This window comes from Numida meleagris, chromosome 5 (genome assembly GCF_002078875.1).
Source record: "Numida meleagris isolate 19003 breed g44 Domestic line chromosome 5, NumMel1.0, whole genome shotgun sequence".
NCBI classification, from domain to species: Eukaryota; Metazoa; Chordata; class Aves; order Galliformes; family Numididae; genus Numida; species Numida meleagris.
The window spans coordinates 4,596,356-4,612,238 of NC_034413.1; the positions used below are offsets into that span (position 1 = coordinate 4,596,356).

Here is a 15,883-nt window from a genome sequence, read left to right on the forward strand (position 1 = left end):
TGGACTTTACACCTGGCACTTGGCTTTTGGCAAGGTGTGCGCACCTGAGAAGAAACTATGCAGATTGTTCAGTGCTGGAGGCTGTGCAGCTTGCTCCCAAAAACAAAGGCCACAGTGTGATGGTTTAGCTGAAGGAAAAGGAAGGCTCAGAGGTCCCTCTCTTCCTTCTTAATAAGGCAGAAATATTCCCAAACCCTAGTTTTATAGCACTAAAGCTTCTGATTTCATTGGGGTAGTCTGGCTAAATTACATTTTATGGACAAATGCTGGTGTCATTACTTCATCTGCTGGGTGAACGCTGCATTTGTCATGTTTGGAGTGCTTCCTGCGGAGCCTGCTGGGGGAGGACCGCTCTCCCTGTCCCACTTTCTGTCTTATTACAGCCCCAAGGCAGGCATTTCTCTTCCTTTTGATGAATGATGAACAGGATATTGTTTCAGCCCTTTTATTATCATTTTTAATCATGCCTCCTAATTCATGCAGTATCACACTTGTGGAAATACAAGGAGGAATTTGCAGGAGTTGCCCGAAGATGCTAAGCAGACTGTTGTGTTGTTCAGCATGCAGTTGGCGCGTGTTGAGAGCCGTGCCTGTACCTGCAGATAATCCCACAGCCGCAGATTTTAGCTGGGATGCTCACCCTTGTGGGGAGTGAGCGTTCCCCGGGGACAAAAGCATCATAGGTTTTGGGGATTAAGCTAGGATTAAAAGAGATGTAGAGGTGGTGGAAGTGGACAGGGATGGTGCTGAACAGTGGGCTGGAGTTTGAGTGGGATGGAGTGGTTTGATGTCAGGGGTTGTTTGTGGCTGTAGAGAGGTGAGATTGAGGGCAGTGGGGCTGGGAAGATGCTGCAGTGTAAGCTTGGGGGGTTTTCTGAGAGGTTTACAGTGCAGGAAAGAAAAGACCTTGACGGACAGGTACTGGAGTGAGGTGAGAGGGTGATACATCAAGGAGTACTCAAGTGTGGACAAATCAGTGAGAAGTGGCATTCTGTGGCTGTTAGAGGAAAGGTTATCCTGACAGCTTTCATGTGGGTGTCCTCTTGCTGCTGTGCCAACCGCTGTGTAACTTGAAATCCAGAGGTGGCTGTATTTTATGAGTTTTCTGGATTTAAATTAATTTGGTCATTGTTGGATTAGTCCCGTTCCCATGGTGCAGCTTCAGCAGCAGTTGCTCCATTTAAACATAAAAACGAAATGATATATAATTGAATTATGATGTAAAGGCCACATTAAAAATCATAGTTTGTTAAGCACTTTTGGGTATCGAACTCCTCTGCAAATGTAAAATATTCTGATGATTATTTCATATTGCTATTTCAAAGGTTGCATGAATATGTAGAAATTTGACTGTGTTCATGGAAGGAAAAACACCGATACTGTTAGAATTTGAATAACGAACTCAGTGTTGACCAGATGCTTATGAAAGTCTTTTTTTTAGTTTACAATCACCACTGTAAACGAGGCGATCAAAGCAATTGTTCATAATTTGTTCCTGTGTTCTGTGCTGACAAGTTAATACGTGTCTATTTGTTCACTGTAAACATCTGATAGATGGTCAAGTGGGAAATCGCTGTGATGATTTTGCATTTGAAGCAAGCTCTCCGTTAGGGTATATATAATGCCTATCAGAAAAACATTGACATAGAGGAAAAACGTTCTGGTTTTGGAATGCAATCTTTGTGTCCATGTGTGGCCAGACGAAGTGTTTCTTGTTAAAGCTGTTGCACGTGTCTTGAAAACTTCACCTGGATTAACCTGAATTACTAGAAATATAATGGCACGTGTATAATCAAGGTCTTCTGTGGGAGAGATGGTATTTGGATGGCAAACCTTGGGTAGAGCCCAGTGGGAAGCCCAGTTGTGCTGGACCCCAGTGCTGTCTCTGTGGTTTGGGGAAGCAGCTGAGTGCTGGGAGCTGTGGACCGTACAAAGGATGATATCTCTGCGTGTGAAAATTAATGCATTCTCTGGAAATGGACAGAGCAATAAAATGTAACCACTTCTCTGTGAGGAGCTGCAAGTTGTTTTTCATTATCACTTGTAGTCTCTTTTAGGGCACAGTGGAAAGAATTTCAGTGAAAATTTCAGCTCTTCTTTGTTCTGTTCCCTGTGTTTTTCTCGCACCAAAGTAAGGCCTCTCCCCTCTTTGTTTAGAAATGCAAGAAGCTTTTGCTTATGCATGTGCTGTGTCAGAGGTATTGCAGGTGAGCTCCAGGGTTAGCACTGAAAGTTAGAACTTTCTGCTATGACTTCTTTTGCACCATGATGCCAGTGAAACCCACATGATGTCAGCCTGAGAACTGGGCTTTGCTTTAAGGACAAAGTGGTCCTAAAGCCCTATTGGTGGTTTTGTGTTTTACAGCAAGAATATGCATGTTGTCTGCCTTAGGCCTTGGCTTGCTGGATGTTCTCCTGTCTCATTCAACCCCCCAGTATACGTATGGACTTAATGGATAGTTTTTAGCTAGTTCTGATTGTGATTTTTGTGCTGTTCTCACTGACAAGAACAGTCTTTGTGTTGAGCAAATCATTCAGTCTTGTTGCAGCTTTCTCTTCCTTGGCTTGCTGCCATATGAGAAGAGGTGTGCAGATGAACTGGTGCTGTAAAGGTGCTAGGCAAAGATGAATTTTAGCTAAAATGTGTACAAGACCACAAGCTAAAGCTCTGCTGTAGAGCTGTCCAAAGAGACAGATGGGAGAACATCAGTGGGAGCTTTGCCTGCTGTAATAACAGTGCCATTACTTCCAATTGGAGGTGAAGGTGGTGAAGCCAAGGACAAAGAGTTTGAATATATCTGATTCATTTCTGCGAAGATTTAAAAAGGCGCTGCCTTGTACTTGACTGATCTTGGTTAGCAGGATGGCACGAGGAGGTTGGATGGAATGGTAAATGCTTTGCTGTGAGTAGGAGGCTGCCTGCTTTTGATGCTTGTGACAAAATGTCTGCAAAAAGAAATACCTCACGTTTATATAAAAGAGTCCTGAATTTGAGGAGAGAAGATTAGGATGTAGTTGTGGATGTTGGCCGCCTCGCTGCCCCCCCATGGCCCAGTGCTGCTCTAGGCCTTGTGGGTTCCTGTGTGAGGGCTGGGAGCCCTGACACCCCTTGGAGCTCCTGGCCACTGAGACTGCTTCTCTGGGGAGCATAGGAAATGCTGTTATGTGGAGACTCGTGCTGCATGGAAATGTTGGACAGCACGAGCACTTGTTGGCTTGTACCTATTGGTAAAAGATGCCAAAATTTGCAAGGCATGATTTCATCAGCGCTGGTATTGCTGGTCTGCTCCACGCGCTGTTCTGCTTGTCGGTCTGAAAGCTCCTGCTCTTTATCAAGCGCTCTTGTCAGGGATGGTCTTTATCTCTGAACATTTAATGACAGTGATCTGTTATTCCTTTTAGCCTTAAAGCATCTCACGGTTTTGCAGAGAGCTTGAGGAGAGAGCATTGTCCATGACGTACTGTAGATGATACCTCGGTGTGTATAAATTGCCTCAGAGGTGGTGGTTTGAGGGGCGTGTATGTATGTACGTGTAAATGGAACATGACAGTTCAGCAGCACTTCTGAATTGGCTATAAACAATATGCGATGCTTCACATTAGGCAGAAGGGAAACCAAACTGACATGCAGCTGGTAGAAGCTGCTCAGCTCCTGGCTCACGTATATACTGCGTGTGACGTTAATTAGCGGAGGCATTTTGCTTGCACCTGCTCAGTTGTTTCTGATCTTCTGCAAGAGCGGCCAGCACCCAACTTTACTCCTACACACCACTGAACAAATAGTGGGCTTAGCAGTGTTTGCCTTCCAGCCTTTTGTAGAGTACAGCCCCCCATAAGCAATTGCTTATTGCTGAAGAAGGGAAGTGAAGGTTTGGCTTGGCTGGTGTGTAGAGAGCTACCTTGAAGGAGGAAATTCTACAGGGACTCTGACATCTGTTTGGTTAGACCCCTCCAACGTCGCTCCACCCAGGGGTATGGAAAGCAAGTGTAACTTCAAGGCAGATCCTTTGTATGAACTTGGATAAGACTGTATTTATAGGGAAACCTGAGTGGCAGTTCCTCATGCCTTGGCTGCCTCTGGGACTCTCCTCAATGGGGCTCTCTAATTCAGAGAGCAATAATTAATCCAGCCTCTGAGTGCTTGTGGACCAGGGCCAGATTAGCAGTTTGTGTAGGTGGGATCTTTCCTGAAGGACGCTGACTGTTGTCTTTCCTTCCAAACCAGCTCATTGACTGTCAGCCAGAGTAGGCTGTTCTACTGGTAGATCTTTCCTCATTTAATGTGAGGGATTAAGCATTCATCTCCTAATGGTTGATATTTAGCCCAAACTGGTAGTGATTGCAGGCTGTGGTCAGCCCAGTAAATGTTCTTACACACTGGTAAGGTAGGACTGATTTCAGTCCAGGTATATGATGAAAAAGGCTGTGTTTGATTTTTTTTTAAGACTACAGAATCAGTCCTACAAGTTAGAGATGCTAAGCCAAAGCCGTGGCAAGGGCATGTGATTGCTGCCTAGCCTAAAAGACTGGAGGATGCTTTTAGAGACCTATAATTTACAGATCATGAACATTTTTCAAAGCTACAGACGTTGCACAATGACTGAATATACAGAATCTCTACCGAGGGCTATGGATCCAGAATGGTTACTGATGGCACACTTAGAGGCATCGTTGGAGCTCTCTGTAGGTTCACAGTGTCAGCTGTCAAGACGATTCCTTAGGAGTCAGTAGCATTTCAAGACTGATGGTAAAGGCTTTGGTAAATGTGTTTGTCTAATGAAAAGCTTACTTTTTCTTTTATTTTCTCCCTTTTAATTGAGGTTCTCTCCATTGTCCCCAGAACTTTTGCATTTGCTATTCAGCTTTTATTTTCTTAGCTCGCACTTAAATCACATGCTTGCAAGGAGAGGAAACAAGCACATTCAAAAGGAAAAAATAAGTTTCCATTTTTTTTTTCTGAAAAGAATCAAATGCCTTATCCATAGCTCATTGAAATCCATGTGAGTTCTTCCCCTGACTTCAATGGACTTTGGTTCTGGCTTTTAGCTCCCATGAAAGGTCCTGAACTGTCTGTCCTGGGGTGGCAGGGAGGCTTGGATAGACAATTGCCAGAGCTCTTCTCAGCCCTCGATACAGCCAGGTTGCTAAGGAGACTTGGCCTCTAGATGGGACCTGGAGCTCACCGCTTCCGGGGTTATTGTCTCCTTTCCCTGCCAGCACGCTCCAGGAGCGGCAGTGGCACTTTTTCAGCCTCAATAGGCTCTCTTTGGTCTCTGGCAGCAGCAAGCCCTGTCCTACATCTTCGTTCAGCTGGCATGCTCCACAAGCAGCCTCTCTTCTGTGTTTTTTCATTCCCGCACCCCCTAGACACTAGGACCAGTGGTGGGATCAGATCTTCTGGTCACTGTTGGCTGTAAAATTTGCCTTCTGGCCCCTATCGACCCCCTCCATCTCTTGGCATCTTAATCCCACATCCCAGCATCATGGTGTTCCTGCTTCTCATCTCTTAGTTTTCCCTCTAACTAAGGTTTCAGTGGGTCAGCAAAAATATTGGATGAGATGAAGCCAAACATTGGAGAGAGGTGACTTCCTGAAGGAAACACCTGTCCAGGGCCTTAAACTGCTGAAAGGGCCAGTTCTCAGGAGCTCCTTGGGAAGCGTGCAGGCTCCAGTAGTCGCTTCCAGGCTGACTTCCCTGCGCTGCTGGTGGCAGGATTTGCTCCTTGCCACCCATTTCCAGTTGTCTTATAAGGCTGGGAGATTCCTGCGCAGCTCCCTCCATTTGTGCCCATTTTTAGGAAACTTGAAATTTTCCAGCTACCTTGCATTCTTTACAGTTTCCTGTCTTAGAGAAAGGCATTCTAAAGTTTTAACATTAACAGACTAAATGAGAGTTTCTTCTGAGCCATTGGGCAGCTCTCTTTGTCCGTTGTCTTTTCCGATAGCAACTCTGTTTGCCGATAGATAAGCTATCAGAATTGCTCAAGCAATTTTGAGCAGAAATGTTTACGCCCAGGATGCTTTTATGGTGGTGTAGGCTTTAGTTAGATGTTTGTAGCCTTGAATTTGATATTCCTTACATGAACAACCAGTTTCACTGCCGTTTGTAGATAATTGTCTCCCCAAATGAAACCGTTCTTGTCTTGTAACAAAACTGCAAATTGGGGAAAACAAACTGGTGTCTGCTTTTTAAGGTGGGATCCAGAATTAAGCAAGCTTTCTCTCTGTAAGTATTATAAAGTTAGGCTTACGGAAGAATTGGAATAAAAATGAAAGATAACCTACTGAGATTTATACACAGTGATTTAGTTCAGCTTGCTTTCAGATCAATATACAGAAAATATTCTTCATTTTTTAAACATCCATTATGTTTTAGTTGAACCAGAAAAGTCTGCTCTATCAAGCAGGGCGTATCTATGTAAAATCTTGTAGATCTATATATAGTTGACGAAGTAACTAATATTTATGGTAGCAAAACTTGTATCTACTACTTTTTGTGGCCTACGAAATGTAGTGTTTAGTATGCTTGAAGACAGGTAATCTATGGGGGCAATTTTCTGTATTATAGCATAAGCTGTTGACTTCTTTTTGAAACGTTGTGTTAGCAGTGAGAATGGAACACTAAATTTAAAGTAGCCAGATAGCAAAGATTTATTTCTTTAGGTTCTGTTTCAATTCAATAACGATGAACGAAGGGCCATATTGAGACCAGTAGGGTATCAGAGTTGCAAGCTTGATTGCCAGCTTGTTTGATACGAAAATATTGTTTGGGTGAAATAACTAGAGATGTACAGAGTCACTATAGTTTGGTGATGATTCTAATTGTAATTATTATATAATGTAAAATCAGTTTCACCAGCTTTTAAGATATTTTAGAAAGCATCTTTAACCCTTATGCTAGTATTTAATAAAAAAGAAAATATGATATTCCATACAATATTAGCGCAGCCATTTGTTTGAGTGGTGATAACTGCTTACAAATGTAAGGCTTGTATTTTAAATGTGAAAAGGTGATGTGAGATTTACAAATACGGTTTGTGACAGTACCAAAGCAAAATCCTTAAATGTTGGTAGTTTGCTGAGATATAGCAAAGACAGAATAACATCCTGGAATGACTGTTTCCAAGCAATGATGCTGTACAGAATATCTTTAGTCATTAGTGGAAGTTTTGTCTGCATTTTGTTACTTTCCTCAACATGCATGTCATTTCTTGTGGCCCGTGGATTCCAGGATTGTCATGAAACCCTGCTGTATGTGCACTGTGATATTTATGATCCTCTGTGTTTCTTGTGCGCCGACAGTACTCCCTTCTGCTGAGGCAGGGGAGCTGAATGGACACTAGACACAGCCCTGCACGTTGGAGGGTAACTGAAGTTTGTTTTTTTGGCACACATACCCTCAGAGCAGAAATTTCACAAACATTTTACCTATGCATATGCATACACTCTTTAATTTTTTTAAGGAATTTGGGATAAGAATGTAAGACCTTTGCTTTTACTTCTTAGCTTGGCCTTTTCTATTTTGGTAGAGGAAACGTCTGACAGTCATCGATAAAAGATTAAATCATTGATGGCTATCGGGATCAACTAAACACATTTCGTGTGTTGGTGCTGGCATAGTGGGAACTTTTCCAAGATGTTTCAGGCCTCATTCTCTGGTTTGTTTAAGGGGCAGCGAGTAAGGTCACAAAGGAAATCAAACCCTGATGTGGAGAAATGAAACATGAGGCCTACTGACTTCTAAAAAACATTTTAAATAACATTCTCTAAGGTTTCATTTTATACCGAAGGCAGCTGTAATAAGTTTTGGAAGATGGTGTAAGGTTTCTATTAAAGAGAGATCTTGCTTGCTGTTTTTGTACCCAAATGAAGGGGTGACGGAGATGGAGTTAGAGCTTATTTAGGATAAGGTGAGAAACTTTAAAAGTTTTCTCTAGAATATTCTGGTAGAATAGTAATTTGTACAGTCTACCATAATTTACACGTAAAAACAAAAAGTTAAACTGTTCCTAGGTCTTTTGAAAACGACATCCATAGCCATGGAATAATTTAATAACTGCAATACAAATGCACTTTTGCCACAAGTAAAGTAAGACTGCTGCTTTGTAGTGTGCTGCCAGCGTAGCCTCAGTGAATAAATTCCCAGTAGATGTTTGCCGCATGCCAAATATATTGGACGGTATGAAAGATCCCATTGTTCCATGGGCATCATTATTTGCTATTACACTCGCAATGTTTGCTTGTGAAACAGTTTATTGGAAACTAGTGTGTTTAAGAAGGAGCACTTGATTTGAAATTCAGTTGATTTGGCTCTTAACGCCATAGCTATTGCAGCGTACAGCCTCTAAAAATAAATATTTAGATTCACTCCTTTTTTCCTGACCCTCGAAAGAATTCCTGGAGCACAGGAGAAGATCAGGCAGTGATAAGCAATGAGCTCTTCACTTCTGATTCATAGACTGAACCTGTGTGTAAGTCAGTATTAACTTTATATTCTTATGAAAAGAAGTGGGTAGAGTTAAGCTTTCATATGGACTGCCTGGGGAGGTGATGGAGTCACCGACCCTGGAGGTGTTCAAGGAACATTTAGATGTTGTGTTGAGGGACATGGTTTAGTGAGAACTATTGGTGATAGGCGAACAGTTGGACTGGATGATCTTGTAGGACTTTTCCTACCTTGATGATTCTCTGATTCTGTGGAGAAGGGAATGAGTTCCCACTGAGAGAAGGATGAGAGCTGCAGCTGTCTGAAGGGTTGCATTGTCCAGGCTCATGCCCAGTTCAACACAAAGGAGCAGCATTCAGGTTGGGCTTGGTGATGTAGGTGGGAAGTTGCCTCCCCTCCTAGCTGAGAAGAAGGCTCCCATCGATGCTTTGCTCAGAAACATCCACAAAACCAGGCTGGGAATGCTGGCTGCAATGCCTCTCTGGATGCCCAGATGAAGCAGCATGTTCAATAATGCCAGCTCAATGAATATCGTTTATGAAGTGCTTAGGCTAGCCAATAAATAAAAAGCTACATTAGATCACATTAAATATACTGTGTTTTATTTTTCTCAAGATAGCTGAGTATCGGTTTGAGCCCTGCTTGGTATTTCTGCTGATGTGTCCGAGTAGAGAGCATTGCTGTAGTATTGATCAGAGCATTTTGAAAAGCGGAGCTGTCTGGGATGCGTCATGTACAGTGCATTTCGGTGATGAGAGTTTTGCTGCTGGATTTGGAAAGTATCTTTTGGTTTATTTTAATCCCTTATTGATTCAGTTAAAAATCTGATTGTTTCTCCCTAATTGGTGGGGGTTTAGTCCAGTTACAGTCAAAACTCAGAGGTACTTACTCAGAGTAACTCTTGAAAAAGAAGATGTTTTACTTGTTTGTCTGGACTACAAAAAATACACAGTGCTTTTAGGCAAGGTCTCCCCCCTCCCCCCCAATAACTATTCTCTATATTGCAAGTGTAGCGCTCAAGTCGTCTCCTTTGAACTGTAGTTTTCGTTATACGTTTTGGCTGCAGTGTTATTTCGGAGGAGTCAGCCAACAGGCTTACAGGGCTTTTTGGCTCGAGTTCACTTACAGTTTTCTTGGCAGCTCTGCTTATTTATGCATCTTTATTTCTCTCTCTTTCTCTTGCTCCTCACCCTCCCTCCCCACCCCCCCATCGGAACAGAGCGATCGCCGCACCGGCCCATCCTCCAAGCTGGCCTTCCCGCAAACGCCTCGGCAGTAGTCGGAGGTGATGTGGAGTTTGTCTGCAAAGTCTACAGTGACGCTCAACCTCACATTCAGTGGATAAAGCATGTAGAGAAGAATGGCAGTAAATACGGCCCAGATGGACTGCCTTACCTTCAGGTTTTAAAGGTGAGGCGTTGCAGATGCTGCTACTGGTGGTGACAGCTTCTTTAAAGCGTTGCGTTTATTTGATGTAAATCCAAGGACTTTGAGATCGGAACTTCTTTTGAAAATGGAAGTGTTTGTTACAAATGAGAAGTTAGATAAACATTTGGTAGCCTGAATGCTAATTATGCAGCTTATACATGCTTTTGATTTTATTTTTCTTTTTAAAACTCCCTTGAAGTCCTTTATCTCTAAACATTTCAGGCATGGCTCATTCAGAAAAGAACGAAAACCCTCTTAAATAACTTCACTGATGTTCCCTCACCCTGTTTGTTTCAAAGACACATGACACCTGTTGCCAAAAGTTTGTCGGAGGGTTGGGTTTTCTGGATGCTGAGCCTATGAGGATGTCTGTTTGCCCCCAGAGTGATGTGGCATATTGGTGGCACCGGGTTGTTCTGCACCGTGGAGTTTTCCAAGCTGGTTGGCGATGCTTCAGATTAAAAACCAAGCAAACAAAACCCAGACCCTAAACGTTTTGACCTTGATGCTTGCATGAAGTGGAAGTCATATTCATATGAGGTGTTGGTGGTGGGACCTTAGACAGATTTGTGTCCTTTTTGGACAGCAGTTACATTGTTCTCCTGTGTTATTGGTCTATTCTAGCATTCGGGGATAAATAGTTCCAATGCTGAAGTGCTGACACTGTACAATGTGACAGAGGCGGACGCTGGAGAATATATTTGTAAGGTCTCCAATTATATAGGGGAGGCCAACCAGTCTGCCTGGCTCTCTGTTCTGCCGAGTTTACAAGGTAACAATGTTTTTTAAAGAAAGCTGGATGTAGAAGCTGGAAAAAAATGGTGCTTTGGGAGACTGCAGGCAGCTTGTAGGATAACTCCTTGGCCTTGTGGTATATTTGTAATCCTCCTTTGGTGTTGCAACTGGTATTACACCAGCAGCCATGGAAAAATTCCCACAATATTCTGTGTACTATACTCAATGGTTTCTGGTGTTGGTCTTTATTCTGTCTTGTGTCTGGTGTCTTTGTGTTCATTTGTGTTCGGTTTTATTGTTAATCCTGCATACTTTGCAGTTCACATCTAAGGTACTTGATGAATAATATAATTACAGTCTAATTGGTGTATTACACACATATTTATATATATACACATGTGTATGTATGTGTATATATGAAACGTTCGCATAAAGACCCATGGAAGCACTTATTGCCTCCATTCACCCATTCCTGATGGGATAATAACCCATTAATGAGCAATAAAGATGGGCAAGAATGTGACTGCAACTCTGCACAACTGAATTTACTCAGAAATGATCTGGTAAAAATTTGCTTATTCTATCATCATATACTTCATAGTAATGTTTTTGGATGGAATAAAGACAAAAAGCAGCAACCACTATCTCTATTTTAAATAACTTCTCTTAATCTCCAGAACAGAAGCATTGGCATGGATTCTTGTTGTACTCATCTTGGGACATCTAAAGAGTTCCATGTCTAAGAGTCTCTGGGTTTTGGATTCTATCTATTTGTAAAAGATTGGAGAAGCACTGAATCCCTGATAGTTTTGGTGCATAATGACCTGACAGTGCTGCTTGATGTACCATGTTTAACTGCAGTGCAGCAGATGATGCAAGGACCATGGGCTGCTTGAGACATCTGCCAAGCGGTGTCATTGGGAACAGAATTTACCTTCTTTTACCTTTTTACAATACATATACATATATATTGGTAAATTAGTTCTTCTGATGCAGGTAACTACATATGAAGGATACCACATTCTGTGTCTGTGTTTTCTCTTTGCTCTTCTTTCAACACTCTTTTATTGAAAACAAGGGAGAAAAAAAAAAAAAAGAAAAGATTTGTGGGTTAATTTTTCCATGTCATGTGATTGCATGCATGTCTAGGTGGTGAGTTTTGGTCTGGTGAAGGGTGTTGATTACTTTCTGAGGTGAGCTGGGACCTGTTGGTAAACGCCTTTTGGAAGAGGGATTGTGGATGGGGAAGGAGCTTTGCATCTCTCCACCTCTGCCTTTCCGAAGCGCAAAGCCCTGTGGCTCCATCTCTCTATCCACAAGAATTCTCTCAGTGTCTAGCTTTTTCTCTTGCTTCCCTCTTTTTTTTTCTAGGCTGCCGGTGTTAACACTACGGACAAAGAAATTGAGGTTCTCTATATACGGAATGTAACTTTTGAGGATGCTGGGGAGTATACATGCTTGGCGGGTAATTCTATTGGGATATCCTTTCACACTGCATGGTTGACAGTTCTGCCAGGTATACACTGCTCTCTTTCAGTGGTTTTTCCTCTTTTTTTTCCCCCTTGTTGAGTGCTGCAGAATTAGCACAGCTTCTGTCTCAGAAGGTGACTTCAGGCTTCCTCAACATTTTTAAGACGATTATTTGTACAATCACGCTTGTTGCAAGCCAGTGGATTGTCTTCTGACAATCTACAACCTAGTTTACAACTCCAAATACCTTTCAAAAAAATACAAACCAAAACCAAACAGCGGACAACTTCTATTGCTCTTAAATTATGTTTACATCTGTTAAACGTTCATCAGAAATGTTGAGGAACTGCATTTCCTTCTCACTTCAGTGAGATAATTGAAAATCAGCACATAAATCATTGTCATCTTCAAGAGGAGGAAATTCAAAGTTATCGTAGGAAATTTTGGGACTGATTTGGCCATAATCATATAATAGTTCACCCAAATAAATGAGCTATTCAGTATGCTCAAATTCACTGTTATCTATCATCCAAACCTTTTATGAAAATTCTAATTTTGTTGCCCATGGATTGTGTACAGAAGCAGTGCCCTTCATATCTTGGGAATCAGCTCCGTGCATCTTTGAACATCGCATGCTCTAAGAAAACAAGTAGTCATTTGCTTCTACTGCAAAGCATGTCTTGCTGTTCTGGGGTTGATGATGTTTCTGTCCTGAAAAGAAACAAACATCAACGTGCTTTATTGCCTGAAAATTGTTATCAGCTGTTAGAAGATGTAACCATAGTTGGTTTTGACGTTAGTCAAATGTTCTTGTTTATAGCTGTTGGCAGCTGCCTTAGGAGTTCCTCTGAAAAAATGTGAACCACCTGAGGTTTGCTGGGTCATCTTGTGCTTACCATTTATTAATTGTTAATCCTGAGTAAGAAGTACAAAACTTGCATGTGCATATTGCTGAGATTCATCGTACAGGAGTGAATTTTTGTGCAGATATTAACCATTATTAAAATGGATTGAATGGCACGATGTTACTGCATCTCACTCTTACATGAACACCAAGCCTGCATGGTCTGCCACCAAGCAGGCAGGCAGTACCAGTGTAAATCTTGCTTCTGCTAGCAGTGTTTGCATTTTGCAAGTGCTTGAACAGCGTATTTTAAGCAATTTTCTTGAATGAAATATTTTATAAGCCCAGAACAAGGCACAAGAAAATTTCGGCTTGAACATGCATTGCTTGTGGAGTGACTGCTGATTGCTGTGGAATGCTGTTTATCTGGGGGGTGAACCCCAGGTAAGGGATTAGGGACTGTGTTTGCACATACAAGTGTCTTGAAGATGGTTTCAAAGTCTTTTGTCAGAGTAACAGCTAGGTAGAATCACTGCCACTACAACCAATCTCATCGACTAGCAACCGTGTTCCTTAAATATGCAGCTTTAGTGTGGCTGACAAAGGAAGACTCCCAAAGACATGTTGCTAGCAGTTCAGTTCAATTTAGAAATATTGCGAGGGATGGATTCATCCTTTCTCCTGAACTATAAGAGCCCAGTGAGAATTTTGGATAAACAAGCAATGCAGACTCAAGCCCCAAATTCTATTTGCACGTTGTGATATGATACTTTTAGACTAGCAAATTCATTTTTTTTATCTTTAAATGTGCCTTTATGTGGTTAAAAGGAATTACAGTGCTTTTGGAGGTTGACTTGAGCAGTAAAATGAACGTGTACCTAGTTTGAATGCTGCAGTTCCTTCTTCTCCCCTAAAATAACACTTGATCCTTTGATATTTTGGTGAATGTGTCTATTTGAGCAGGCAGACACAAATGTATGCCTACGCAGGTCTATTTATGAACACAAATACACAGAATGGCAAACTGAGAAGTTAGAAGGGTGATCTGAGGAGAGGAACAGCTTTCAGATTGCGAGATGGCCTAAATATCCACAGTAATCTCTATGTCACAAAGTCACTGCTAGAACTGCTGATGTTTTATGTTGTTCCATGCTGAGCTGTGCTTGTACTGTGTGCTAACTCTGTGGCATGATTGTTCCCTCCTCAAAACCTGCAATCCAGCTCCTGAAAAGGAAAAGGAATATCCGACATCTCCAGACTACCTGGAAATAGCAATTTACTGCATAGGGGTCTTCCTGATCGCCTGCATGGTGCTGATGGTCATCCTGTGCCGCGTGAAGAACACCACCAAGAAGCCCGACTTCAGTAGCCAGCCCGCTGTCCACAAGCTGACAAAGCGAATCCCTCTGCGCAGACAGGTAACAGAAAGTAGATAAAGAGTTTGAAGAACTTTTACCAAAACCCAAAGCCAGCACAGCCATCCAATAGGAATGTTGGAAGGGGAATAAGGGAGCATTAAAGCAAATTGTGATGAGGGTTGGATTTAGTCTGGCACCTGGGAGACTGGCATGGGAAGAAAGTGCATCCCGTTGCAGCAGTCTCAAGGCAAGGAAATCAGGGTTGTTGGATCAGAAACGTGAAAGACGAAATATATTCTGTATTAGTAGTCCTGTAGATGGATAAAAATGTATTGCAAGTAATTTGGGGCCTGATCCCGCAGCTTGTTGAAGTCAATTGAAAGTTTTTTGCTGACTTTGGAACAGAATCCTATTTAATTGTGTAATGTTTCTAAGGTGACTTCTATTGTAGTAACTAGGTACCAGATACAGAGAGGTATTTTTCAGGAAGAGTTTTGAGGAACGAGAGGAAGAAATTTCATACCCAGGCATCCAGAAACCACCTCAATGTAGAAAGGCTGCTATAAAGTAAAAACAGGGGTGATATTAGATCAGATCTCAGGCAGCTAATCAGTAGCTTAATCAAGCTGCTGATGTTTTTGAGTGAGGAACAAAAGTAAAAGTCCGATGCAAAATGCACACAACAGGATTGCAAGAAGCACATTTTGCAATCACTTGTTGCTGGGAATGAGCATTACTGGAGAGGGCAACACCACAAGCAGCAACCCATTTGTGCAAGTAACAGGCCTCTGGCTTTGTCACAGGCCATTGCCTGCCAGAACAGCCTCTCTTCTACAAAATATGGCCTCCTCAAGACTTGATCTCTTGAAGCTGGAGTTTCATGTCTTGCTTGCAGTGAGTCTGCAGTAGAGACATCTCACCCCACACCTGCCGAGGGCAGTCTGCAGCTGAGGCCTTGGTTCAGCTTGCTGTTAACAATGGAGAACTTCCGTGGGGTTTGGATCCAGCTCTGGTCAGGGCAGTGTGGATCTGAGGGTTTAGTTCAGGTCCATCTGCAACCTCATGGGTTGGGCTGAATTTCTGCGTGTGGTTCTTACAGCCTACCTGGAATGTTTTCACTGTCATAGCAGTAGCCCTTCCCTCTTTAGTGTAGGTGTTTGAAAGTTTGGATGCACGCTCAGGAAGGTTTTGGTCTTGGGATTTCAAATGCATGGCTAGAAATAAGGCAGAGAAATCCCCACAGTAATGTGTGGGCAGTTGTCCTCTAAGTTGTGGTGTCTAACAAAGTCTTGAGGTGAGGGACGGGACCATTATACAATCTGAAAAATATTTGGTTTGTTATATAAGCAAAAATGCTAATTCTTATTTTGTCTGACTTGTTTTGCCACTTAAAGAAAAGATAATTGTGGTTTTACTCATTTGCTTGAAAATCACTGGAGAGGAGAGGTACGTTGGCCTCTGAGTATATTCCAAAGAGAGATGAGAAGCCCTCATCTCAATTTATACATCTCTGTGGCTAAAACTCAGTGTAGCTTTCTGGATAATGAGGGCTTTTCAAATGCTGTATACTTAACTAGGCAGAGAATGATAAATACCAGCTGC

General features: G+C 42.2%; 1 protein-coding gene across 12 annotated transcripts in view; it reads left to right on the forward strand.

Annotated features, from left to right (window-relative positions):
• Positions 1 to 15,883, forward strand: part of FGFR2 (fibroblast growth factor receptor 2) — a 78,053-nt gene that overhangs the window by 37,780 nt on the left and 24,390 nt on the right. For 6 of the 12 annotated variants that reach the window (XM_021397736.1, XM_021397743.1, XM_021397745.1 and 3 more), the window contains 3 exons: positions 9,666 to 9,856; positions 10,499 to 10,646; positions 14,145 to 14,347. In XM_021397736.1, coding sequence (XP_021253411.1) covers positions 9,666 to 9,856; positions 10,499 to 10,646; positions 14,145 to 14,347 — 542 coding nt within the window. Of the gene's footprint in view, positions 1 to 9,665; positions 9,857 to 10,498; positions 10,647 to 11,980; positions 12,126 to 14,144; positions 14,348 to 15,883 lie in introns of all 12 variants that reach the window. The other 6 variants (XM_021397740.1, XM_021397744.1, XM_021397746.1 and 3 more) reach the window with 3 other exon arrangements.